Below are 26,060 nucleotides of genomic sequence, written 5' to 3'. Positions count from 1 at the left end.
AAAGCAAGGGATGATTGAGATTTTATAGCAGAATTGAAGTCTAACTCCAGGACTCCTTACTCTCCATTGAGGGTTTTCACAAAGCTTTGTCACACCCTGATCTTAGCTCTATTTCAATGGCTCAATCTGTACTACATGACTGTGGTTTCCCTCTTTCAACCACAGTCACCATAAGGAGCCTAGCTAAGACATGAAGAACCCCTGTGACTGCCAAGATGGCCAGGGCCTTGGCTTAGACATTATCTATATGCTCAGATATGTGTGCCTGTTACCTCCATTTATTCCCTTTCGGTCATGGGACCTATTGGCAAGTCTGATGTCTTCCATAGCACAGGCTGTTGGCAGGCATTGCCTGCAGCCTCAGAAGTAATTTCAAAGATCCCCCTGCTGAGTCCATCAACTCCAATAAACACTCTTCTAATCAGGAAAGTGGCACTTCGAACCTCTTTGCTGACAATTAGCCAGGCAGAAGTCAACAAACATTTGCGTAATAGAGGGCAAGATGGCTTGTACTTTAAATTGATAATAACCCTATTGCCATCAGATCATAAGTAACTACTCCATATGTTATCCGGTCTTTGTCTGAAAAATAACTCATTGTCCATCTTCCAGTCTGTGAGTGCTGATGAAATACTGGACACTGGCATAGACAGTTTGGCTAATTCAACCTTCACATTCTTCGGGTGTCCTTGAGCCCTGGGCAAGGGATTGAACCTCATTTATAAAATGAAAGAGGTAGATCTGATGGGACCAACTCGTCAGCTCCATGATTCTGACACCAGTGAAAAGAAAATTCCCTTCCGTGTTGTGTTTTAACCTAGAGTTTTGGTTTTAAGCATGTGCACAAAGATTTTATGGATTAATTGCCCATTTGACTAATTTCTTGCAGGTGTTCTATGAGAGAATTAAACATGGCTAGATGGCATGCTGGCACAGGGAGAATGCCACTTGAAATGATAATTAAGGTTCTTAGAGGGGATTTGAATCACATAATGGGGTCTGGAATTTTCTATGGGAATCTATCTCTGAATTCATAATGGAAGTCAAGGGGAAGATAATTTGCTATACGAATCTTCGGCTTCCTAACAGCTTTCTTAGGAGCATAGTCATGTATGAGGCAGACAGGGCACTTTGGGAATTGCCAATTCAGCAGCTCACTGACCTCAGCTAAGCCTGGAAGAAGGGCAGACATTTAGGGCCTGTTGGACAGACTGCTGACCTGGGGCCAACAGCAGGGATCACAAGAAAAGCACATCTACTTTCTAAATAAGGAGTCCTGGTGGCACAGCAGTTAAGCACTTGGATACTAACTGAAAGGTTGGCCGTTTGAACCCACGCAGTGGCTCTGTGGGAGAAAGGCCTGGCCATCAGCTCCTACAAAGATTACAGCCTAAAAAACCCTATGGGACAGTTCTACTCTGTCACTTGGGGTCACTATGAGTGGAAATTGACTCAACTGCACCTAACAAAAACTACTTTCTAAACACTCTAGTCTTTCAAGTCTGATGGTATAAATGGGTAGACAGATTTTCCCGTACTCCCTGGCTCCCTACCAGCTTGAGTCCTGAGATATGGGGATTTATGAGGAAAAACCTCTGCTACATGGCTCCCTGAGAGATGCCTGAGAGTCAGGAGAAAACCAGCAGTTGGATCTACATGTTGCTGTAACTGCCAGAACAGCTCTGGAGTATCTAGGTCTGATATTTTAACCCTAGAAATTAAAAAAAAAAAAAAATTATTATTCCATTTAAGAAATATCAACATTTTAAATGTTGCTTGGAATTTCCAGATAGAGATTAAAATAAAAATTGATTTAAAATAATACTAAGATCAAATCAAAGTTAACTTCAGATAAGTTTTTCTAAACCACATTCCATGTCCTAGAGATTCTGATAATCTCCCTCCTTACCCTTTCCTGCTACCCTCAGCATGACTATCTCTAGTTTAGAATCCTTGGCCCAGACTCAGGAGCAAAATGACAGAAAATTACTGATGAAAACCCTACTGCTTCACAGTGCAGGAAGCCTAGTTTGGGGATTTTACAGGGCTAGAAGAAGACAAGAGATCCTTGAAACAGGGGTAAAAGGTACATAGGAACAGGAACCAATTAGACACAAGACAGGCTGGGACCTGCTCCATCCACTGCAGAAGTTGCTGTTTGGTTACACCAGTTTACATCATTTTAACATTTAAGGAACATATGTACTGTAAAAAACCCACCCAGTGCCCATCGAGTCGATTCCAACTCATAGCGACCCTACAGGACAGAGAAGAACTGCCCCCATAGCATTTCCAAGGAGCGCCTGGCAGATTTGAACTGCCGACCCTTTGGTTCGCAGCCGTAGCACTTTAACCACTATGTCACCAGGGTTTCCATATGTACTGTAAGGAGGCTAAATTCCCTTGCCTGGTAAGGATAGAAATGATGTCATATTTGCATATTCTTAACACACAGGAAATGATGGAACTTTTAACCATTTGAGTATTTAGCTTTGCATTTCATCTATGCATTCATTAAGCGTTTGTTAAAGGCCTTCTAGGACCAGGCACTGCCCAAGGCACTGGGGATAGAAACATGAATGAGATCCTTGTCCTTGAGAAACAGTCCAGTGAGGGAATCTTACACCAAGGTAAGAATTGCAATATAATTTGACAAGTGCTCTAGCAAAGTTGGAAACCCAGGTGGCACAGTGGTTAAGAGCTACAGCTGCTAACCAAAAGATCAGTAGTTCAAATTCAACAGGTGCTTCTTGGAAACTCTATGGGGCAGTTCTACTCTGTCCTACAGGGTCACTATGAGTCGGAATCAACTCGATGGCAACGGGTTTGGTTTTTGGTTTTCTAGCAAAGTTACACACAGTGATTTACCCAGGGAGTAAAGAAGCCTTTTGTGAGGAGGTGACTGATAATTCAAAGATTTTGAAAGAAGAGCAGAATTTGTCAAGTGGAAGGGGAAATAATGGTATTGCCAGTAGAAGGAATATTAGAAATCAAGCATGGAGAACTTGTGCAGGTCAGGCACAGTTAGGATTTTGACATTCAGGAGTGAAAAGGCTACAACGAGTATAAGGAAAAATAAAATACTCTGGAATAAGCAAAAAAGGCTACTGGATATTTCAAAATGGAGATTATCTGGACCTATAGAGATACGTTTTAACTAGGCTATTTTCCACCTTTGTAGAGATTAAGCAGAGTCCCCGGGTGGTAGTAAATGGATGAGATGCTCAGCCACTAACTGAAAGGTGGGAGACAGGAGGTTTGAGCCTACCCAGAGGAACCTTGGAATAAAGGCCTGAGTGTAATCTACTCCTGAATACGCAACCATTAAAAACCCTATGGAAGCTGGCGAAATGGACATGAAAAGAGAGAATGGAGGGAGAGAGTGGGCTGTCTCATTAGGGGGAGAGCAATTAGGAGTACATAGCAAGGTGTACATAAATTTTTGTATGAGAGACTGACTGGATTTGTAAACTTTCACTTAAAGCACAATAAAAATCATTAAAAAAAAAAAAAAACCCTATGGAGCACAGTCCTACTCTGACACTCGTGGAATTGCCATGAATCGAAATCAGATCAACAGCCAATTTTTTTTTTTTTTTAAATATACACTTAGATTATAGCAGTGGCTACAGAGGGGAGGGGTTGTGTGGAAAACTATATAACAGTAAATTTAACACAGTAAAAATCAGATTCTTTAATTACAAACGTGGCTATTATAACCGAAACAAATTTAGAATTCTTAAGTATTAGGGATTTACCTGTTGTAGATCAGTTAGTAGGTTCCTCAAAGTCCTTCGAGTCATGCATGCCCCAGATTCATATTGCCCCTTGTTGTTTTCTGCATAGAGCTGGAAAAGAGCTAGACACATTGAGGGGAAAAGAAATCTTTAAGTTAATATTTGCAATACATCTTCAAAAGTTTACATGCTTTGAAGTCTAAATAGTTTATTTCTGAATATAAAGGAAAAGGAGAGGGGAAGTTATATTCCTGATTGTTATTATTTTGAAGGCCTCCAAAACTAGATAATTTGATAACTAATGAAAACCCATTCACATTTCAACTTCTTGATAATTTAGCACATCTAAGAAGAAGGCCAGGAGGTTGGCAAACAGCAATGTGAGGCTAGTTCTGCTCTTCAAAGGAATAGTAATTACTGGTGTCTGAATAATCCTTAAACAAATAAATAGCAAGAACTTTCAAGTAATGAATAATTAGAAAGCGTGGATAGACATCTTGAAAAATTCCAAGTTCTCTAAACCTTAAACATTTTTCCTCACTAAACACGTAAGTCGTGCTGAAGAACAACTATTGTGGTGGGGACACAGGGTGAGCAAAGACGATAACATGCTGGGGGTCTGGAGGTTCCTGCACTTAGGCACTCAGAACTCCCACGTGTGCGTGTTACCTCTGTATTTTGTAAGAGGGCTGTCCCCTGAGAGGGCAATCAGGGCAGCGGCTGCAGGCACAAGCTTGAGGACACCCGTTCCTTTGCTGCACAGCAATGAAACAGAGACAAGAATGGGAAGGGCAGGGTGACTGTTTGTGACATGGCGTACAAAAACTGTAACTATTAATGGACATTTCTTACACGTTGGTATAAGTTTTAGCTTTTCATGGCCTTTTTTCCTAAACCTAGAATTTGACAGACTTAAGCATTGAATTCCACCAAGTGTCTGAAATTTGTTATACAATGGTACCCTGCATGTTGTTATGACATGCCACTGGTAATTCAAGTACCAGCAGAATCACCCACCACGGTGGACAGGTTTCGGTGGAGCTTCTAGTCTATGACAGACTAGGAAGAAAGGTCTGGAGATCTGCTTCTAAGGATTAGCCAGTAAAAACGCTATGGGTCACAACAGACTCGCTTGCTTTGGATACGTCATCAGGAGGGATCCATTGCAGGTGGAGGACATCATGTTTGGTGAAGTAGAAGGCCAGTGAGGGCAATGGAGGCCCTCAGTGATATGGATTGGCACAGTGGCCACAGTGATGGACTTGAACATGCTGGCAATTGTGAGGATGAGGCAGGACCAGGCAGAGTTTCTGTGGTACATATGGGGTCACCATGCATCGCAGTTTACTTGACGGCAGCTAACACACACACACACACACACACACACACACACATTGAATTCAAATATTTCACCATTTGTTTATTAATTCACTCATTTGTTGAACAATAAACAGTAAACACTGTGTTCTTGGACAAAGTAATCTTACTTCCTTAGAACTCAGCTGCCTGGAAACCAAACAACAGAGACAAAGACCAAAAGGCAGGCAGAGGCACAAACATATGTGTAAAAACAAACAAAAAACCCTACCACTTCATAGGCCGTAACTCAGAGCCTAATTGTCCTTTTCACACTGATTATATAATTTCCAAACGTATAAAACCATTTATCCAAGGCATGAGGACTATTACAGGCAGGCGATGATAGTAGAAATGGCACTTAAAAGTCTAATGTTTAAGGAGACTGGAGATCATTAAATAACTTGTGAATGTGTTTATATTTTACTTGAGCAATAAAAAAATAAATAATAAACTAGAAAACAAAACAACTCTAAGGAATTTGCCAAATAGTGAAACTGTGCCTCCTTCTGGGAGGTAGGTGTATGGATAATATTTCTTTTTCTTTATGCACGTGCACACACACACACATACACTCATGGATACAACCATTGGCTCCAGAGCACATAGGATCAACCCTTTGACATGGCCTAAATTGGTTTAGAGGTTAGCCATCCATGTACAGGACATTCATCCTTACTCCAGTCAAAACACAAAACAAAAATTGATAGTGAAATAAGGCTACTGGGGACTCACAAGCAAAGTGTAGTTTTTCATACGTGCAGATGTATAATCACCCTAGCAAAAGGTGTACATGCTTCTCTAGAGTGCAGAATAGTTTGTACGAGAGAAAAAGTAACGTGGAATTTCTTTTCCCAATTTGCTGTCCGTGGGTCATATAATTTAGTGAAGCTGATAGGCATGAGCGTCTTCATTCTCCTCCTCAATGCGTAGTACATTTGTGGAAAACAAGCAAACAAAAAAAACAATGACACCTTCTTGTATACCAAACTCCAAACAAACATTCCAGTTCTAGACCTGTGCTCCATAGAGTTTTCAACAGCTGACTTTTCAGAAGTAGATCGCCAGGACTTTCTCCCGAGGCTTCTCTGAATGGACTCAAACCTCTAACCTTTATGGTTAATAGCCAAACGTGTTAACCATTTGCACCACCCAGGGACACCAAGCAAACGTTGTTGTTGGGTGCCGTTGAGTCGATTCCAACTTGAAGCGGCCCTATGCGGCAGAGTAGAACTGCCCTTTGGGGTGTTCTAGGCTTAATCTTTATGTGAGCAGATAGCCAGGTTTTTTCTCCAAACATCAGACAATATTAAACTCTCAATGACCAGTGGCAGATAAATACTGCCTGTGAGGTTACAGCACCAGCACCCAGACCCTCACCTGTCATACATCGCTGTGAGAAGACTCAGAGTGAGTTCCGGAGCTCTGGGATGCACCTGTCCCGGTTTTTCCACCCTGACCCTCTGAAACAACTCCTGGAGGGCCTGAAAAAGCTGCTGCACTGAGAGGGAGCTTTCCCTTGCGTCCCAAAAGTATTGGTGTAGTAGGAGGTGCTGGGTCAGGGAGATATCAATCAAGTCCACTGCAGGAAGCAAGTGGAAATTGAACCTTATTTTCTGATTGGAAATGAAAAAGTGTCATATAAAGCAAATGTCACCTACTATTTAATTAAGATGGTCTTTTTATGGCAGCAGTTTTAAAGAGAATTAAATATGACCATTGTTTAGACACCTGTCTCTTGTGTATAATTCAGGCATTACTATTCTGACAATTTGAATTTTGGAAAAGCGTGTCTGTTAGTTAAGCATAGTTGTCACGTTATTTCCAATATAACTGCCAGGATGACTGCTTTATAGAATGAAGTTAAATGAGACTTGAAAAATGGCCTCCCAAGCAAGTTAGTACGCTGCAAGGAAGAGTGAGGAGGAACAGCCTTATACTCACTGAGTGTATTGAGAACATTTACCTTTCTTGTTCAAATATAGGTTTACTTATATTCATGTAAATATATGTTGACAGAAGCTATTAGCCTAGCTTCAGAAGGAATATTGTGTTTTATACTGTAATTTGAAAGAGCCTTGGTGGCACAGCAGTTAAGCACTCAGCTGCTAACCAAAAGGTTGGTGGTTCAAACCCATCCAGCAGCTCCACTGGAGAAAGACCTGATCATCTGTTTCCATAAAGATTATAGCCAAGAAAACCAAGAAAAAAGGCTACAGTTCTACTCTGTCACATGGGGTTGCTACGAGTTCAGTCAACTCAAGGGCACCTAGCAACAACCTAATGCAGTTTGAAACCCCAGTGATCTTTAGAAAGGGCAATTGCTGAAGTATCAGACTCTTTAGGCCCCATCCTTGCCTCGGTAATATCTTTTGTGATCTTGTTTCCAACAGTATTACTCTCTAGGGAAGGCACTCAATAAAACCAGAGTTGCTTACAAAAAATGATGGTTTATTTCTTATATTTATTACCTCCTTCTACTGAAAATTTTACAAGGCAATGAATAGCGGGAAGAATGAAATGGAACCAACTCTATGGTTTCTCAAGAAGAGAGGATGACAGACAAAATTAATAAACACTGAACTCTTACATTCTGAGAGGTGGGGATGTTGGTGGCACCAAGAGCGGCTGACATTTGAAATGCTTCAGTCTGTGAAATGGTAAAACCCGTGTTTCTCTCTACTTCGTATGTCAATCTCTCAGATAAAAAAGTTTAGCAGGTATCATAATAATTTTTATTTGTTGTTTGATACTGCTTTGAAGGAGAGAGGCTCAGCAAGTGAGGAGCAGATTTGGGGAATACGACTTGAATAAAAACATGGCAGCAGGTGGTAGAGGCTGCAAAGTCCTTGGTCATTATCTAATCACAAAGCCATCGCCTCTATAAACAGGACATTTTTGTCTTATGCTGAGACTTCTCTATTACAGCAAGCCAGGTAACAGTGGTATCCACTCATCTCTCCACAACGCTTAGGCAAGATGGTCTCCAGAGCTTTCTCCTCGGAGCTCTTCTCTCAGTGTTTGGGTTGTTTTGTCATTGTTGCTTTCAAATTTTTGTTTGGCTATCTTTCTAGGTAGAACTTTTCAACTACTGATTTTATTCTTATTTCCCATGAGTGTTATTTATATTCACTGCTTCTGATGCCAGGGATAATAAAAAGTTCAAAAATGTACATTCTTAAATTATGCTATTATACATATAGATTTAAAAAAACCAGTTGCTGTTGATTCAGTTCTGACTCATGGCGACCCCATGTGTGGCAGAATAAAAATGTGCTCCATAGGATTATCATGGCTGTGATCTTTTGGAAGCAGATTGCCAGGCCTTTTTTCGAGGTGCCTCTGAATGGATTTGAACCGCCAACCTTTCAGTTAGTAGCTAAGTGCTTACCCATTTGCACCACCCATGGTCTCCTAGGCATTAATGAGGGAGACTTTTTTTTAATTGAACTTTAGATGAAGGTTTACAGAACAAACTAGCTTCTCATTAAACAGTACACATATTGTTTTCTGACATTGGTTAACAACCCCACAACATGTCAACACTCTCCCTTCCTGACCTTGGGTTCCCTATTACCAGCTTTCCTGGCCCTTCCTGCCTTCTAGTCCTTGCCTCTTAGTTGGCGTGCCCTTTTAGTCTCATTTTGCTTTACGTGCCTGTCTAATTTGGTTTGGTTTTTTTGATTAATTTTTGAATGAAGGGTCAGCCTCAGGAGTGACTTCATTACTGAGCTAAAAGCGTGTCTGGGGACCATACTCTTGGGGTTTCTCCAGTCTCTGTCAGGCCAGCAAGTCTGGTCTTTTTTTGTAAGTTAGAATTTTGTTCTACATTTTTCTCCAACTCTGTCCGTGACCCTCTGTTATGATCCCTGTCAGAGCAGTCAGTGGTGGTAGCTGGGCACCATCTGGTTGTACTGGGCTCAGTCTGGTGGAGGCTGTGGTAGTTGTGGTCCATTAGTCCTTTGGACTAATCTTCCCATTGTTTCTTTAATTTTCTTCATTCTCCCTTGCTCTTGAAGGGGTGAAACCAGTAGAGCATCTTAGATGGCTGCTCACAGGCTTTTGAGACCCCAGACGCTACTCACCAAAGTAGAATGTAGAACATTTTCTTTACAAACCATGTTATGCCAATTGAGCTAGATGTTCCCTGAGACCATGGTCCTCACAGCCCTTAGCCCAGCAATTCGGTCCCTCAGGGAGTTTGGATGTTTCTATAGAGCTTCCATGACCTTGCCTGGTACAAGTTTTCCTGGCTTCCCCAGTGTTGTGTACTGTAGTACTAATGAAGGAGACTTTCATAAACATTTTCTTTAGTGGGAGAAATTATCCCAGAAAATAACATAATTGAAGGTAAACTGTTAGTGACCAAATTCTTCATTTTCTTGATCCTTGGGAAAGGAAATAATAATCATATGTGAGTTTATCTGTCTAGATCAGTGATTTTAGAAACCTTTTTTAAAAGCCAAGAATTCTTTTTCCAAAGGAAGGCTCATAGGGAAACGTAGTATGTGAAATAGAGAAATACGCAGTTGTTCTGGTTGAAGAGACGGTTCTTGAGCCTTCCTAATTTGCCTGTCCCTCCCTTTCTCACCTTGCTAACCTTTAATGCCCTCGTTCATCCATGTACACTTTGTAAAGCACAGTTGGAAAACCACTGGTCTATATAACTTATCTGGCGGTTGGAAAAGCATAAAATAAATCTAACCTTTGGTAGAAATGTCATACCCATAACAACTTTTAGTCTGATATGATAAATGTCAGAAGCCATTTTACCTGATACTTTTTTTATGCTACAAAGAACTTACAGCAAATCAATAACTTTAGATATGTGGAATGCTTTTTTTTTTTTTTAATATACTTAGAACCCAATTATTTCATTTTGGAGAATTTTTACAGGATAAATGTTTTCATTACATTTTACCTTATTTGCCTAAGTAACACATAGGGCTTCCAAGGAGTGGCTGGTGGATTTGAACTGCCAACCTTTTGGTTAGCAGCCGAACTCTTAATCACAGCGCCACCAGGGGTCCAAACAACACTATAGAAAAAGAAAACTGCAGCATTCAATCAGATAAAAAGTGAATGCAAAATGGCAGTTCTCAAGGAATCCTCAAGGTAGTTTTGAAATTTACGACCCATGGATTATTCATTTGAACCTACTTTTGGATGTTCAGATGTAGGTAAGTGGTACATCTGGAAGATGCAACTCTTACGTAGAAGAAGAAATCTTAAATTTTCGTACTTAAATCTATAAGTACAGATTCTAAACTAGCCTATTTTGTAACTTTATGTCAATATTGGTATCCTAAAAAGGAAACAAACAAAAAATTTCCAGAAACCAAGTAGGAAGAATGAAAAAAAAAAATTGACATGCTCATTCACAAACCACTTTCTGTAGTTAGTGGAGCCACACGAGTGTTGAATGCATATGGTATACTCCTCACCACCTTCTTTGTTACAAAAAAAAAAAAAAAAATCCCACTGCCATTGAGTTGATTCTTACTCATAGTGACCCTATAGGACAGAGTAGAACTGCCCCATAGTTTCCAAGGAGTGCCTGGTAGATTCGAACTGTTGACTGTTCAGTTAGCAGCCATAGCATTTAACCGCTATACCACCAGGGTTTCCCTTTTGGTTTGGTTTTATACATAAAAATCTATTGTAATTATAGCTATATACATACACAGGAGCCCTGGTTGTGCAGGGTAAATGTATGGCCCAGTCTTCCTGAGTCACAGGGTCACTCAATTGGGGGAGTTTTTGTTTTCTCTATAAGTTTTACATCACACATCAGGAGCAGATTTTTCCAAGTACTTCAAGAGAGCCTGTACTTACATTGGCACAGAGTTTGCACAGATCGTAATATGAAGGCTGTTCTATAAATGGAATTCTCAATACTACTAAGAGCATCTGCAAAGAAAACACGAAATATGGATAAAGGATGGTTTTGGTATATAAATCCCATATCCCAGAAATTCTAGAGATCATATAAACAAAAAAAACAAACCCATGGCTGTGGAGTTGATTCCGTCTTATAACAGCTCTGAAGGACAGAGTAGAACTGCCTCGTAGGGTTTCCAAGGCTGTAATCTTTATGGAAACATTGCCGTATCTTTTTCCTCGGAGCAGCCGGTGTGTTTGAACCATTGACCTTTCAGTTAATAGCTGAGCACTTAATCACTGTGCCACCAGGATTCCTTAGCGATCATATATTGTTGCTGTTGTTAGGTGCTGTCGAGTTGGTTCCGACTCATAGGGACTCTGTGCACAACAGAACGAAACACTACCCGGTCCTGAGCCATCCTTACAATCATTGTTATGCTTGAGCTCATTGTCGCAGTCACTGTGTCAATCCACCTTGTTGAGGGTCTTCTTCTTTTCTGCTGATCCTGTACTCTGCCAAGCATGATGTCCTTCTCCAGGGACTGATCCCTCCTGACAACATGTCCAAAGTATGTAAGACGCAGTCTCGCCATCCTTGCTTCTAAGGAGCATATAGGATTCCCTTTTTTTTTTATTATTTTACAGATGAGAAAACCAAGGCCTACAGCTTGCAGTTCCACCTGCGAACAAGTAATAGTGGACTCACAGGACCCTGGAGCTGCAGGTGACCCTAGGGAACACCCCTCTCAGTCTCTCTAACTAGGGCATCCACCAAAAGGTGGGGACTACTCCTTCAGGAATCTACCCACTTTTTAACAAAAGGAGAAGACCTTGTGAAACAAATAAGATAAAAAAAAAAAAATTATACGTAGAATATAAGCTCAATATTGTTAAACAGGTTATATTCTAGTCATACGTGCACACGTATTTATACATGTATAAAGACTTCATATCACATACTTTGGGCATATTACCAGGAAGGACCAGTTCCTGGAGAAGGGCATCATGCTTGGTAAAGTAGAGGGTCAGCAAAAAAGAGGAAGACCCTCAATGAGATGGACTGACACCGTGGCTGCATCAATGGGCTCAAGCGTAACAATGATTCAGGCACAGAACCAGGCAGTATTTCGTTCTGTTGTACACAGGGTTGCAATGAGTCAGAACTGACATGGAAGCATCTGGCAACAAGGACTCAAAAGCTAATCATCCATTCATTCATTTATGTATTGCACTTGTAATATGTGGATCTGACATAATTCTAGGTCCACGAATTATAAACCCAAAACCTGACTCATAGCAACCCTATAGGACAGAGTAGAACTGCTCCATAGAGTTTCCAAGGAGCGCCTGGCGGATTCAAATTGCTGACGTTTTGGTTAGCAGCCGTAGCACTTAACCACTACAGCACCACCATTTCCCCTTAAATATAGGAGTTAACAAAACAGACAAAAATCCCACCCTCGTGGAGTTTCAATTCTAGTGGTATCCACCACCTTGCCAAGGGGGCCTTCTAGGCAGTCAGTATCAGCCAAATGGACTTGGCACATGATTTCTATTTGAAACATATTTGTGGCTCCTATTTTGGAATCTAATCTATACAAAAAATAAATAAGATGAGAGAAAAAAAGAGGTATAAATATTGGCAAGGAATAGATTTGCAGGTGGTATCAGGATTTATAAATGATCTGATTATCTATCTAGATAATCAATAAAAATCATCTGCAAGTTGGCTGGATCAGAAATCAATAAATTCCCTTTACACTAGTGATTTCCAAACTTTAGCTTGTATCACGTTTACCTGTTCAGATACAAGCTGAGGGGCCTTAACCCCAGAGTTTCTGATTCAGTTTCAGATCTGGTCTGAGCATGTTCCTAGGTGATGCTGCTGCTGTTGACCCAGGAAACATACACTGAGGATCATCGCTTTATAGCAGCAGTAATCAGCCAGGACAGATAGTTTTTAAACTACACAGTACGCTAAACAATATATAAAAGCTTAGAAAGCTTATAAAGACATTGAAGATGATATGAATAAGTAGAGAGTTCTAACTTATTCCTGGATGGAAATTTAGCATGATGAAGATATGAATTCTATCCCAAATAATTCTATAAATGTATTGCAATTCTCATTTTAAAATTCCTATATTTTCTCCTAATAGTCTTAAGAGTTTTAATAATTTATGTTTAACCTTGTAATGTATCCTGATGTTATTTTTGTATATGATATCGATCAGAGAATCTATATATTTTTCCCAATGGTTATTCAATGGCTTCAGCATTATTTATTAAATAATCTATAATTTCCTTGTTGAGTTTAATGCCTTCTTTATTATATGCTAACATTCCACATTTACATGGGTCAGTTTCTGGATTCTGTTCTATTCCATTTCTCTATCTCTTCCCGCAATAATACCATGCTGCATTTATTCTCACATTTATTACTTACGTTTTGTCAAGTTCAAAACAGTAGCTGGTGGCAATTCCCTGAGGGGAGGGGATGGCTGTGTAGCATAAACAGGGAGACGAGGCACTAGGCTTGGTGAGGATTTCTGTGTCCAATCTTGACGTGGAGTTTTATGCCTTCAAGTGGACCCCAAAGCCAAAGGCAATGAGCATAGCAAGTGGTGGCCAAGATGCCACTTAAAATCAGGGTCTTTCACCAGATGTTCAGAATAAAAACCCTAGAGGTTTCCATCTGTCTCCAAGGGATAGGTCTTTCCCAAACATGACTCAGTCTGAATTTCATACCAAGCCACATTTGGAAATTGGAGCAAAGTCCTAGCCATAAACAAACAAACAAAAATCACCATCAAGTCAATTCCAGCTCATGCTAGCCCCATGTGTTACAGGGTAGTCCTGCCCCGTGGGTTCTCTTGGCTGTCATCTTTATGGAAGCAGATTACCAGGTCTGTCCTTTGTGATGCTGCTGAGTGGGTTTGCACCACCGACCTTTAGGGTAGTAGTTCAGCGGAAACCATTTGCACCACGTCGGAACATTTTCCTAGCCACTACACATATGGATACTGAGCACCAGGCACTGGGTAGGAAACTGAGGGATTACAGAGCTGACCAGGGCAGACCCATTCTTGAGGAGTTAGAGCACACCACAGGCCTCTCTCTGAAGTTTGCTTCAGTGACCAATATATGATCACGAGCTGGGGACCTTTCTCAGGTTAATGAGGGCTGTGCCTAAAAAATGTCAGCAAAAGAAGCCAACTTGTCTGAGAACCTTCCACATTTTTTTTTTTTTGAAGAGGCACAAACATACTAAAGACTCTACAGTCTGCTCTAAAATGTTTATGATTCAGCATTTCCTTGTATTTTAAAAAATGCTTAGATTCAGATAAGAGTCCAATGTTTGAGTATGGGAAAAGTTAAGAAACACCCTTGCACTCCTTCTGGAGAAGGAAAACAAATGGAAAATAAACATAATAATACGGAAGTAATTTACATTCCCCTCCCCCTCCCCCCCGAAATTAGCCAGGTTTTGTGCCCTAGTTCCTCTCAGATGCACCAAACAGACACAGAGAATCAGCAAAATGGGGGCTCCGCAGCTTGCCAGATGCTGCTCTTGGTGGAGGAGTGACTTGGGAGCTGCTCTGCCATCTGGCGCTCCCCACTCTTGTCAAATTATGTTTTGCAGTGTCATTTGATGAAGTTATGCAGCAAATCATGGCAAGCTGTGATACAATGCAACATGGACAATGAACGAGTCTCCCAGGTGAGTCTCCCAGCCCTGCTTCCTCAAGGCTTCATTTGGCTTGTCCTGCTGGTGGGAGAGAACTCAAAAAAGGAAAAAAAATGCTGGATCCATCATAAGGTCGCTATGCGTCTAAATCAACTCAACGGCAATGGGTTTTATCAGGTCCAAAGCTATGAACAAAGTAGCTTTAGATACTTAAAAGAAGTAAAAATACAAGCTACATATGTTCATATTTGTGGAAGCAATTTGAGGAACATCATTTGATTTAAATAATTTTTTATTTTTTGCTTAGCCAAATAAATGCATCATTTTTCATAGGTTCTAAGCTCAATGTAATAAAACCTCTTTCGGCTGTCCATTAAGAGTCCCTGGGTGGTGCGAATGGTTAACGCTCTACTTTGAACCCACCTAAAGGATCCTTGGAAGACGTGCCTGATGATCTGCTTCTGAAAGGCCAGAGCCTTGAAAACCTTACAGAGCAGTTCTACTCTGCACGTATGGGATTGCCATGAGTTGGACTCGATTCCTCAGCAACCGGCAACAACTGTCTATCATCTAGGTAGATGGTCTAGAAATTGATGCTTTAGGTTAGTGGTCGTCAAAGCGCAGTCACAGGTGAGCAGCATTACCATCACCTGGGAACTTGTCAGAAATGCACATTCTTGGACCCCACTCCAGACCTACTACTCCCAAACTCTGTAGGTGGAGCCCAGAAGTTTAACAATCTCTCCAGGTTATTGTGATTTGCCTTATATTTGCAAACCACTGCTTTGTGGTGAGAAAATTGACCATTGAATGGATTAACCTGCTGCTTGGTGTTTAGATTACCAATATGAGGGCTAAAATTTGGGAAACTTAAAGATAATTTGAACCATTCACAATGTCATTTAAGATAAATAACTTGAGATGTTACAGAATTTTATATAAAAAAGTAAGGTTAACAATCTAGATTTCAGCCAAGGGAATAAGGCTGCAAATAGATCCAGCAATAAAGATGTCACAGACTGGCCTTGGACCTAACTTGGTATTTAAAGATGTTGGAGGAAAGGGGAATTTGTTTCCCCATATCGATTTATCAAATATTCATATAGTGACAGCTATGGGACCTTTCTCCTCGCTTTGGGATCACATAGTACTGGGATCTCACCCTTGACATTGAAAAAACTACAGTGATGTCACTTTAATAGTAAACCACGAAGATAAATAAAAATAAGAAGCCACTTTTGTGTATTTGAATAGCAACTTAAAATGTAACTATATTAAGTCTTTTGTTAAATTTTTTTTTTGTGCTTTGGAGATAATAGACCAAATAGTTTTCAATTAATTATGGATTTCTGTTTAGAAGAGAGAGAAAAGTCTCTTTAATCACCTAATATTTTCTTTTCCAGCCAGAAATTTGCCAAATGTTTTCTCTTCTGTAACTCAGAAGTCTAAAAAAAACACAACATCTGTGTCTAATTTTTTCATTTACAAACCGTGCTCAGAAACTCGACAGTAATACTCACCTTGTTTATCTGGGTCCATCTCAGGAATTTCCCAGAATGACAGATGGCAAGTGGGCTCTTGTAACTAGAAATGAATCAATATTTTAAACAGAAGATCTTGCTGTGGAGAGGGAGAGGAAAGAAACAAAAAGGCAAACAAAGTAATTTTACCTGGAGAACAATGAATACACACTGTTGGGGAAGACTGTAAAACCTCTTGGGAGAATAAAGAGGAATACAGACTTCTTATGCTGGACACACTTCTAGGAGTACATCCCAAGGATTCCCTGGAGATGTACTTAAATATATGTATAGAAATCAGATGACATATCGTCTTGGGCAAATCTGCTACAAAAGACCTCTTTAAAGTGTTGAAAAGCAAGGATGTCACTTTCAGGATTAAGGTGCACCTGACCCAAGCCACGGTTATTTTCAATCGACTCATATGCGGGCGAAAGCTAGACAATGAATAAGGAAGACCTAAGAAGAATCGACACTGTTGAATTATGGTGTTGGCAAAGAATATTGAATATATACCATTGACTGCCAGAAGAACAAACAAATTTGTCTTGGAAGAAGCACAGCCAGAATGCTGCTTAGAAGCATGGATAGAGAGACCTCACATACTTTGGGCATGTTATCAGGAAGGACCAGTTCCTGGAAAAGGACTTTGAGCTTGGTAAGGTAAAAGGTCAGTGAAAGAGAAGAAAATCCTCAATAAGATGGATTGACACAATGGCTGCAGCAATGCATTCAAGCATAACAATGCTTGTGAGGATGGCGCAGGACTGGGCAGTGTTTCCTTTTGTTGTACGTGGAGTGGCTATAAGTAGGAACCAACTAGATGACACCTAACAACAACAACAACAACAACATAGATATACAGATATATCTGTATATTGATATTCAAACATACATACACATATATCTACACACACACATATGAATAGATACATTTTTAAAGAAAGCTCACAAGAGGATCATGTGATAAGGTGTTTGAATTGATACTATTTGGTTAAAAATGTAATACGTAGAATTATTTAGCATAGTGTTTATTATAAATTCAAACATTTGAGGGCTTCAAATTTTGCCCTTTGAAATTCAAGTAAATTTACTTTTTTTTGAAATGAGAATGTAGTCCACTCTTAAAATCACAATGCCTCAAAAGCTCTGAGTAGTCACAGTATTGGTTTCTGAAAATATGGTTGTAAATTCCTAGAATTATGTGTATAGATATATAATACATAATATGTATACATACATAATATGATATATACATATATGTACACACTATACACATATATATGTACACACACAGAAATCAGTTGTTCTCCTTTTTTTTTTAAAAAAGGAGCAAATTAGCTACCTGCTAATAGTTTCATATTGCAACTATTGTTCAAACTCACTCTCTCTCTCTCTATATATATTCACTTTCAACAAAAAGAATAGGTTACACTATAAAAAAGACACAGCATTCCTTAACATAAGAAGTTTAAAATTGTTTGAAAAAGTTACATAATCATTACATTTTAAATAGTGCTTATCCTCCTTTCCAAATGAGTGAATGAATTAAAGCACACATTACTTGGTCAGATAACATTTTACAGAGAGAGAAACTAATACAAAAACCTATTATGCTAGTTCTTCAAAAATGTGATGGCAATAGTGATGATATCAGACTTGCCAAAATCTAGACGGTAAGGTCTGTTTTGAAAAGAAAAAGCAAGAGAAATATGGCTTTTGTTGGTGTAGAAATGCTCCTCCAAGCTTCACCCGAAGTCCCCAGTGCTGCTGGAGATGTCATCTATCTGCCTCCACACTCCAGGTCCTTACCTTTCTAAGTTTGCCTGGAGAATCAATTCTTTCAGTCCAGTATTCTGCAGAAATAACTCAGCAGTTACTGAGGCAAGAGAAGCTGAGTAATAGCAGATTTCCAGATGTAGCATTCCTATGTAGACTTGATGTCTGGTTCTGACTCCCCAACAACTATAGGTAAAACACTGGCAGTTGAGGCTGCTCCGACTCACTGAAGTGCATTCATTAGTAATAACTATCTTGAATAATTTAAGGCCACCCCTACGTGTCTGTTTCAAAGGGTTATTTCCTTATTTTGTGTATTGGAGAGGCAAGTAATTATGCTTATCTTCTAGGTGCTGGTGAGAACAAGGCTTACCATAGAGATTAGGAAACAAGAAGGGTCCCACATTGCAGGCATGAGGTGACGTCCACTTTACCAACCAGCCCAGGTTAGATGACCTAAGAATAGAACCTAATTCATTGTGCTAATTCTTTTATAAATACGGATATAGCTACACATTTTTAAAAGGCACCAAAAGGATAATATTAATTTGTTGTGAATATGTATTTCCTCTTAAATTTTAAATATAATCTGAAAATGTCTTATGTTTTAGATATTCAGATTAAAAATAAACCTGTTATAACCTCAACTGGGCTTAAAAAAAAAAGTTTATCACATGAACCATAATACATCACATGGGTTTATTGATTAGAACTTTACCATTAACATCTTCAGGCTGCTGAAGAGGTAGGGAGTCAATTTTAACATGTCTTTCAAGGTTAGAACCCAAAGCACAGGCATAATACTCTGTGAACACTTCGTGGGGAGCCAGTATGTCTAAGTGTCCATGGTCCCAAGTGATATACTTAAAACAATAATGATAAGTGGGCACTAACCCAGTCTAGAATTTCCCATTACAAAAGTCAGTTTTGAAAAGTGAGTAGTCAGTTTATTCCTTTCTCTTCAAGAAGTGTTAATATCACACTATTGACTTCTTAAAAACTGAAACTTGGGACATTCTTAAACACAAAAATTGATTAGTGATGGGGCGAGAATGGCACCAAGTGGAGGGAGAAAACAACCTGTCATTTACCCTTCTGCTATCAATTTTCTGATAAGACAAAAACCTAGGAAGAGAGCAAGCCTATCTCAAGTGATTTCTGTATCCATTTGAGTGCTACAGAGTCAATGTTGAAATCATATTCCATTTTGTTTTTCCAAGACATATCGTAATATCTGAGGTATTGGCAAAAGAAACAGGTTCGAATGTTTTTCTGAATGCTGCCATATTAAAATATAAACAGATCTCTAATATTAAGTAATTGTGTGGATCAAGAATCTTGATACAAAAGAAAAAATTGTTTGACGTTCTAGTCAACATGACATAATTAAATAGACAAATGTTTATGTACATAGGAATGAACTAGAGTAACTTGGAAAGTAATTTAAGCAAACTAAGAAATTGATAGTCCTGAGCACTTGGTCTGGCTGGATTTTGGAGAAGCTATTTTTTTTTTTTTTAAGATAAGAGAGCGGGGGCCATTTTGGTTTCACTTACTTCTGTTAATTGGAACTTTGTATTTTCTGTTGCACCTCTTGAGTCAAGCTCAGATAGGCTTAGTCACATTAAGACTTTTTTTTTTTCCATAGAATGTTTTGGATTACAAATCAAAACCCATTATTGCAAATTTACCACATCAGAGGTAAATGACGAGGGGAAAGTTTTTGCTAGCATGGCAGCAGGTTCTAGAAATTGTAATTGGTAATTAACACTGTCTTTACCCTCTGAAACAGAGCAGCTCCCTTCTGAGGAAGCAGGTAAGAAGAGAGTTCAGTCTTCTTATACATTTTACTCTTTATATTTAATAAATGATTTGTGGAGAGAGATGTAAATGTCCCGTTCCATATCAAACTTTCACCCAATAGTTTTGTCATCTCCTGATAATTCTTATTGAGCCAATTATAATTATCATGATTGCAAAGTGTTGATTTTATAACTTCATCATTTATTGGCTGGCTTACACTGCAGGGAAGACCTTTTCCTTCTCTTCCCATTGCTGTGCAGAACATTGTCTGATATAGTGCTAGATGATGGGCCCCTCAGGTTAGAAAAAAAAAGGCACTCAAAATTTGAGAAAGAGCTGCCTCCTCAAAGTAGAGTCAACCTTAATGAACGTGGATGAAGTCAAGCTTTCAGGACCCTCATTTGCTGATGTGGCAAGACTTAAAATGAGAAGAAACAGCTGCAAACATCCATTAATAATCAGAACGTGGACTGTACAAACCATAAATCTAGGAAAATTGGAAATTGTCAAAAATGAAATATAATACATAAAGGTGAATATCCTAGGCATTAGTGATCTGAAATGGACTCATATTAGCCATTTTGTATCAGATAATCATATGGTCTACTATGCCGGGAATGACAAATAGAAGAGGAATGGCATCACATTTATTGTCAAAAAAAAACATTTCAAAGTATGTCCTGAAGGACAACACTGTCAGTGATAGGATAATATCCATACAGCTAGAAGAAAGACCAGTCAATATGACTACTATTTTAATTTATACACCAACCCCTAATGCCAAAGATGAAGATACTGAATATTTTTACCAACTTTTGGAGTCTGAAATTGATCACACATGCAATCAAGATGCATTAGTAATTAGTGGTGATTGGAATGCAAAATTTGGAAATGAAGAAGAATCTATAGTTGCAAAATATGACCTGGTGACAGAATGACCCTGGAAATTCCATGATAGAATTTTGTAAGACCAACAAATTATTCATTGCAACTACCTTTTCTTAACAACATAAATGCAACTACATATGCGGACCTCACTGGATGGAAAACACAAGAATAAAATTGACAATAATTGTAGAGACAATGGAAAAGCTCAATATCTTCAGTCAGAACAAGGCCAAGAGCTGACTGTGGCACAACTGCTCATATGCAAGTTCAAGTTGAAGCTGAAGAAAATTAAAACAAGACCACAAGAACCAAAGTATGACCTTACGTATATCCTACCTGAATTTGAAGATATCTCAAGAATAGACTTGACACATTGAACACTAATGACCGCAAACCAGACGAGTTGTGGGAGGACATCAAGGACAACATGCATGAAGAAAGCAAAAGTTCATTAAAAAGACAGAAAAGAAAGAAAAGACCAAAATGGATGTCACAAGAGACTCTGAAACTTGCTCTTGAATGTCGAACAGCTAAAGCAAATGGAAGAAATGATGAAGTAAAAGTGCTGAACAGATTTCAAAGGGTGGGTGGACAAGAAAAAGTAAAGTATTATAATGAAATGTGCGAAGACCTGGAATTAGAAAACCAAAAGGAAAGAACGTGCTTAGTATTTCTCAAGCTGAGAGCTGAAGAAAAAAATTCAAGCCTCAAGTTACATTTTTGAAGGATTCTATGGGTAAAATACTGAATGACATAGGAAGCATCAAAAGAAGATGGAAGGAATACACAGAGTCACTGTACCAAAAAGAATTAATTGATGATCAACCATTTTAGCAAGTGGCATATGATCGAGAACTGATGATACTGAAGAAAAATGTCCAAGCTTCACTGATGCCACTGGTGAAAAACAAGCCTCCAGGAATTGAGGGAATACCAGTTGAGATGTTTCAACAAATGGGGGCAGCGCTAGAGGTGTTCACTAGTCTATGCCAAGAAATTTGGAAGACAGCTACCTGGCCAAAGAACTGGAAGAGATCCATACTTGTGCCTATTGAACTTCCAGAAATTTAAGCTGGACTCAGGAAAGGACATAGAAGGAGGGTATCATTGCTGATGTCAGATGGATCTTGGCTGAAAGCAGAGAATACCAGAAAGATGTTTACCTGACTTTAATTGGCTATGAAAAGGCATTCGACTGTGTGGATCACAACAAATTATGGATAACTTTGCGAACAATGGGAATTCCAGAACACTTATTTGTGCCCTGCAGAACATGTACTTAGACCAAGAGTCAGTTGCTGAAACAGAACAAGGGAATACTGCTTGGTTTAAAATCAGCAAACGTGTACATCAGGATTGAATCCTTTCACCATACTTATTCGATCTGTATGCTGAGCAAATAATCTCAGAAGCTGGAATATATGAAGAAGAATGTGGCATCAAAATTGGTGGAAGACTCATTAACAACCTGCAGCAATATGCAGATGACACAACTTTGCTTGCTGAAAGCGAAGAGGACTTGAAGCATTTAATGATGAAGATCAAATACCACAGCCTTCAGCATGGGTTGCACCTCAACATAAAACAAAAATCTTCACAACTGCACCAATAAGCAACATCATGATAAATGGACAAAACACTGAAGTTGTCAATGATTTCATTGTACTTGGGTCCACAATCAATGTCCGTGGAAGCGGCAGTCAAGAAATCAAGCGACATACTGCGTTGGGCAAATCTGCTGCAAAAGACCTCTTTAAAGCCTTAAAAAGCAAAGATGTCACTTAGAGGACCTAGGTGCACCTGACCCAAGCCAGGGCACTTTCAATTGCCTCACATGCATGTGAAAGCGGGACAATGAATTGATGCCTTTGAATAATGATGTTGGTGAAGAATATTGAAGATACCATGGACTTCCAGATAGACGAGTAAGTCTGCCTTGGAAAAAGTACAGCCAGAGTGCTCCACGGATGCAAGGATGGTGAGACTTCCTCTCACGTACTTTGGACATGATATCAGAAGGGAACAGTCCCTGACAAGGGACATCATGCTCGGCAGGGTGGAGGGTCAGTAAAAAAGGAGACCCTCAGTGAGATGGATTGACGCAGTGGCTACAACAATGGGCTCAAGCATGGCAACGATTGTGAAGATGGCTCAGGCCTGGGCAGTGTTTTGTTCTGTTGTACACAGGGTCATTATGAGTCGGAACTGACTCAAGGACACCTAAAAATAACAATAAAAATCTTTATACCACATCTTTCTCCTGCTGGTATGCTCAGACTGCCAACCTTTTCATTAGCAGCCAAGCGCTAAACCACTGTGCCACCATGGCTCCTTTATTCCTTCTCTCACTTCTACTTATTTAGGATCAATGCAGACTCATGGATTCTTATTTTATTGACTAAGTTATATTCCATTACTGATATTATTTATTTGATGCTCAAATTGTTTCATTTTGGCCAATGGAATCCCCAAAATCTGGCACCTGGTTTTTAAAATATTTTAAAAAATAATTTTCCATCATTAAAAAAATAATTTTTTTATTTTCTGGTTCAACCAGATGTTCCAGGTTTATTTTATGGTTTCCCTGCCCCAGCCCTATAATCAGTCATTTCTCTAGGAAGCCCTAGTTTGTTTCGGTGAATATGGTTTTATAAACCAAAATCTGGGTACTAAATGTGCTCATTATTAATGGAAAAATTGTTTTTAGGTACTGTCATAAGTTTATCACAATACTTTCAATTCCAATCCAACAATCCAAAACCACAGGGCTCTTCTTTGCCTTCCCCAATTTTATAACTATTTCTCCCTTCTCCAACAATGATTACCCTGGCTTCTAAAAACATTGATGTATATACCCATTTGCTCAATCATAAGCTTACCTTTTGAACCCTCCCTTTCTAAAACACTGCTCTTGGTTCAGGTCAGAGATTTTTTCTATCTTTCTGCATTGCCACTGTCTTATGCTGGTGATGTCTCTTTTCAAGGGTACAGGATGGCTGCCAAAGCTGCAAGCATTACATGCTGGTAGGACTGCATTTTAAACAGTAAGGAAGTAGGTGGGAGTCAGAGAGCTTTCTCTTCACATAACATTTTTCCTTTCTATCTCTCTGTTTAGGGAAAAGTAATCTTTTCCATAAGCCTCCAGAAGACTTCTCCTTATGTGTCATTGTCAAAACTGGGTTGCCTGCCTGCCCCTAGACCAATGTCTAGCAAAGGCAACTAGATTAGATCTATCACGATTCATTGCTCTAGGGTTGGGCACATTGATCATCCCAGCAAAAATCAGAATTTTATTAGTCAAGGGAATGGGGACACAGCTGTAGGGCCAACTAATAGTGACTACCACAGTTACATTATTTATAAAAACTTAACCCCTATTTTAATGATCAATAATTACTTTATTCACATAATGACTTTCTCTGAGTCATAGTCTATATTTTATGCTGAATATCTGTCACCCTTCATGCCTTTACCATGACAGTTTTAACAACATAGACAAATTGTTTTTAATCATCTCACATTAAAGTTACTTCTGATGGGAAGATCAGAATTGATATTTCCCAAATTGGTCCATTATACACACCAGGCTACTGTGAGAGATAGTGCACCAGTTGGGAAAAAAAAAAAAAAAAAAACTCTCTGAAAGATATTTTTGAAATGGCACCATCATTAATCTTAAACAACAATAAACATCAAGACTTTCTTCCCAGTGTGATTCCATATCTTATATTAGTTTGGGACAAATGTATGGCAGTAGGTAACAGTGATTAAAATCAGTTTGTTCAATTCTTCTATGGGAGCCTATCCTGGAGAATTATGTCATCCTAGAGTGGTTCAAACATATGATAGGTCATATTCATGCTGAAAGGTACAGACTGCTGGGGACAGGGCTGAGTGTTTCCTGCAGTTCCTAAAGGGGAGAAAACTTCTGCCTACACTCTGGTCTTTCTCTCTAGTCCCTTCCTAGAAGTTCACCAAATGGAGAAGAAACTGTTCATCAGATTGATCAGAGCTTGACACCCACTGGGAAGAATACCACTAGAGGGCAGGGCCACTGTATTGAAAAGTGATGCATGTTCATGGTCATATTCTCTGTTCCAGCCTTTCCACCTTTTTCTGAGTGGTAAGGGATCAGCATACATGATTCAATGTGGTAATAGGGCAGGAAGCTTTGCTTGGGCTTCTTGGCCAGAGTTGCATTTTCCAATCTAGCTGAATGATACTTTTACCAAGGAAATCTAAGAAAAACAGGACATGCCAGGTCTCATAAAGGTGGAGACCCTTGCCATCTCTGAAGACCTCACACACAGAACTTCTAGGCTTCTCCTGGTCACCACCATTAACAAGACTCAGACACCATTTGTCTAAGTTCAAATTGTAAGAGAGAGAATCTGATTGGTTCTCCTCGGGTAAAGTGTGTCTAGCCTGGCTCAATCAGTTGAGGCCAAGGTGCCAAGGTCATCTGAAAAAACATGGCCACCTAGTTCCAAGTCTTAAGTATAGGCAGTAGGTGCAAACAGGTTCTCTTAGAACGATGGACGAGCAAGAATGCAATAGACTGACAACTCTATTTTAATGTAATTAAAAAAAAAACGGCAATTTATACCAAACTCTTTCTGAGAAAATGCAATAATAAGCTAACATATGGGTGAGTACAGGTAAGACAAAATAATCGAAGTCTGACTATTGTGTTCCCACTGTTATTTAATTGCCAATATAATATTATCTAGGACTCAAGTTATTCTACCCTAAATACAGATATTCATGGGTCTTTCTATATTTATTACACTACCAAATAATTTTGTATTGGGTACAATTTGATCTTTCACTGTTCCACGGTTTTGTCTTCAAATTCTGTAAAAGAAAAATGGAAAGATATAACTGTGTTAAAAAAAAATACATCAGTAACTTATGTTTTTATTAGCTTTTCTTTGCTTCCCTCTTCCTTCTGTTTCCTGGATTTCTGTATTCAATCTGATTCAATGCGGAGAGAATGCATGTGCTGGGGGGAAATGAGACCACAAGACCATCAGTAGATATTTCCAAATAGCAAAACTAAATTCTGGCCTCATTCCTGGACCTGAATCCATTTCGACGTAGATAGTCTCTCTTGGACCGTTTGCTTCTCACTCTGAATGTTCTATTCAGCTATATTGTCAGCGCCCTCTCTTCTCGTGGCCTGGTGTCTCCTCTGTGCCCCGATTCTAATTCCCCATGGTTAACTCCATTCCAAAGCCCATCACAACTGTATATTTTGAGACAGTACAGAAGAAGCAATGGATTATGTTCACTTTATTGGACACTTCAGTAAAAGTGTGGAGGCTGGGGTGAATACCTGGATTGGCCAGCCACAAAGAAATCTACATCAGCCTTGCTTTCATAAACTATAAGATCAACTCAGTAATA

The 26,060-nt window shown here is 39.3% G+C and overlaps 1 protein-coding gene across 1 annotated transcript in view; it reads right to left on the bottom strand.

The window, feature by feature from the left end:
* The window catches only part of DYTN (dystrotelin), a 58,073-nt gene extending 41,870 nt beyond the window's left edge, over positions 1 to 16,203 (bottom strand). Inside the window, exons 1-5 of the mRNA XM_003406107.3 lie at positions 16,185 to 16,203; positions 10,929 to 11,003; positions 6,474 to 6,675; positions 4,407 to 4,492; positions 3,759 to 3,859 (exon numbers count right to left, since the gene is read on the bottom strand). Coding sequence (XP_003406155.2) covers positions 3,759 to 3,859; positions 4,407 to 4,492; positions 6,474 to 6,675; positions 10,929 to 11,003; positions 16,185 to 16,203 — 483 coding nt within the window. The remainder of the gene's footprint in view (positions 1 to 3,758; positions 3,860 to 4,406; positions 4,493 to 6,473; positions 6,676 to 10,928; positions 11,004 to 16,184) is intronic.
* Between the last annotated feature and the right edge of the window lie 9,857 nt (positions 16,204 to 26,060).

The sequence above is a fragment of the Loxodonta africana genome, chromosome 6 (genome assembly GCF_030014295.1).
Source record: "Loxodonta africana isolate mLoxAfr1 chromosome 6, mLoxAfr1.hap2, whole genome shotgun sequence".
Lineage (NCBI taxonomy): Eukaryota > Metazoa > Chordata > Mammalia > Proboscidea > Elephantidae > Loxodonta > Loxodonta africana.
This window is presented reverse-complemented; position numbering and strand designations above follow the sequence as displayed.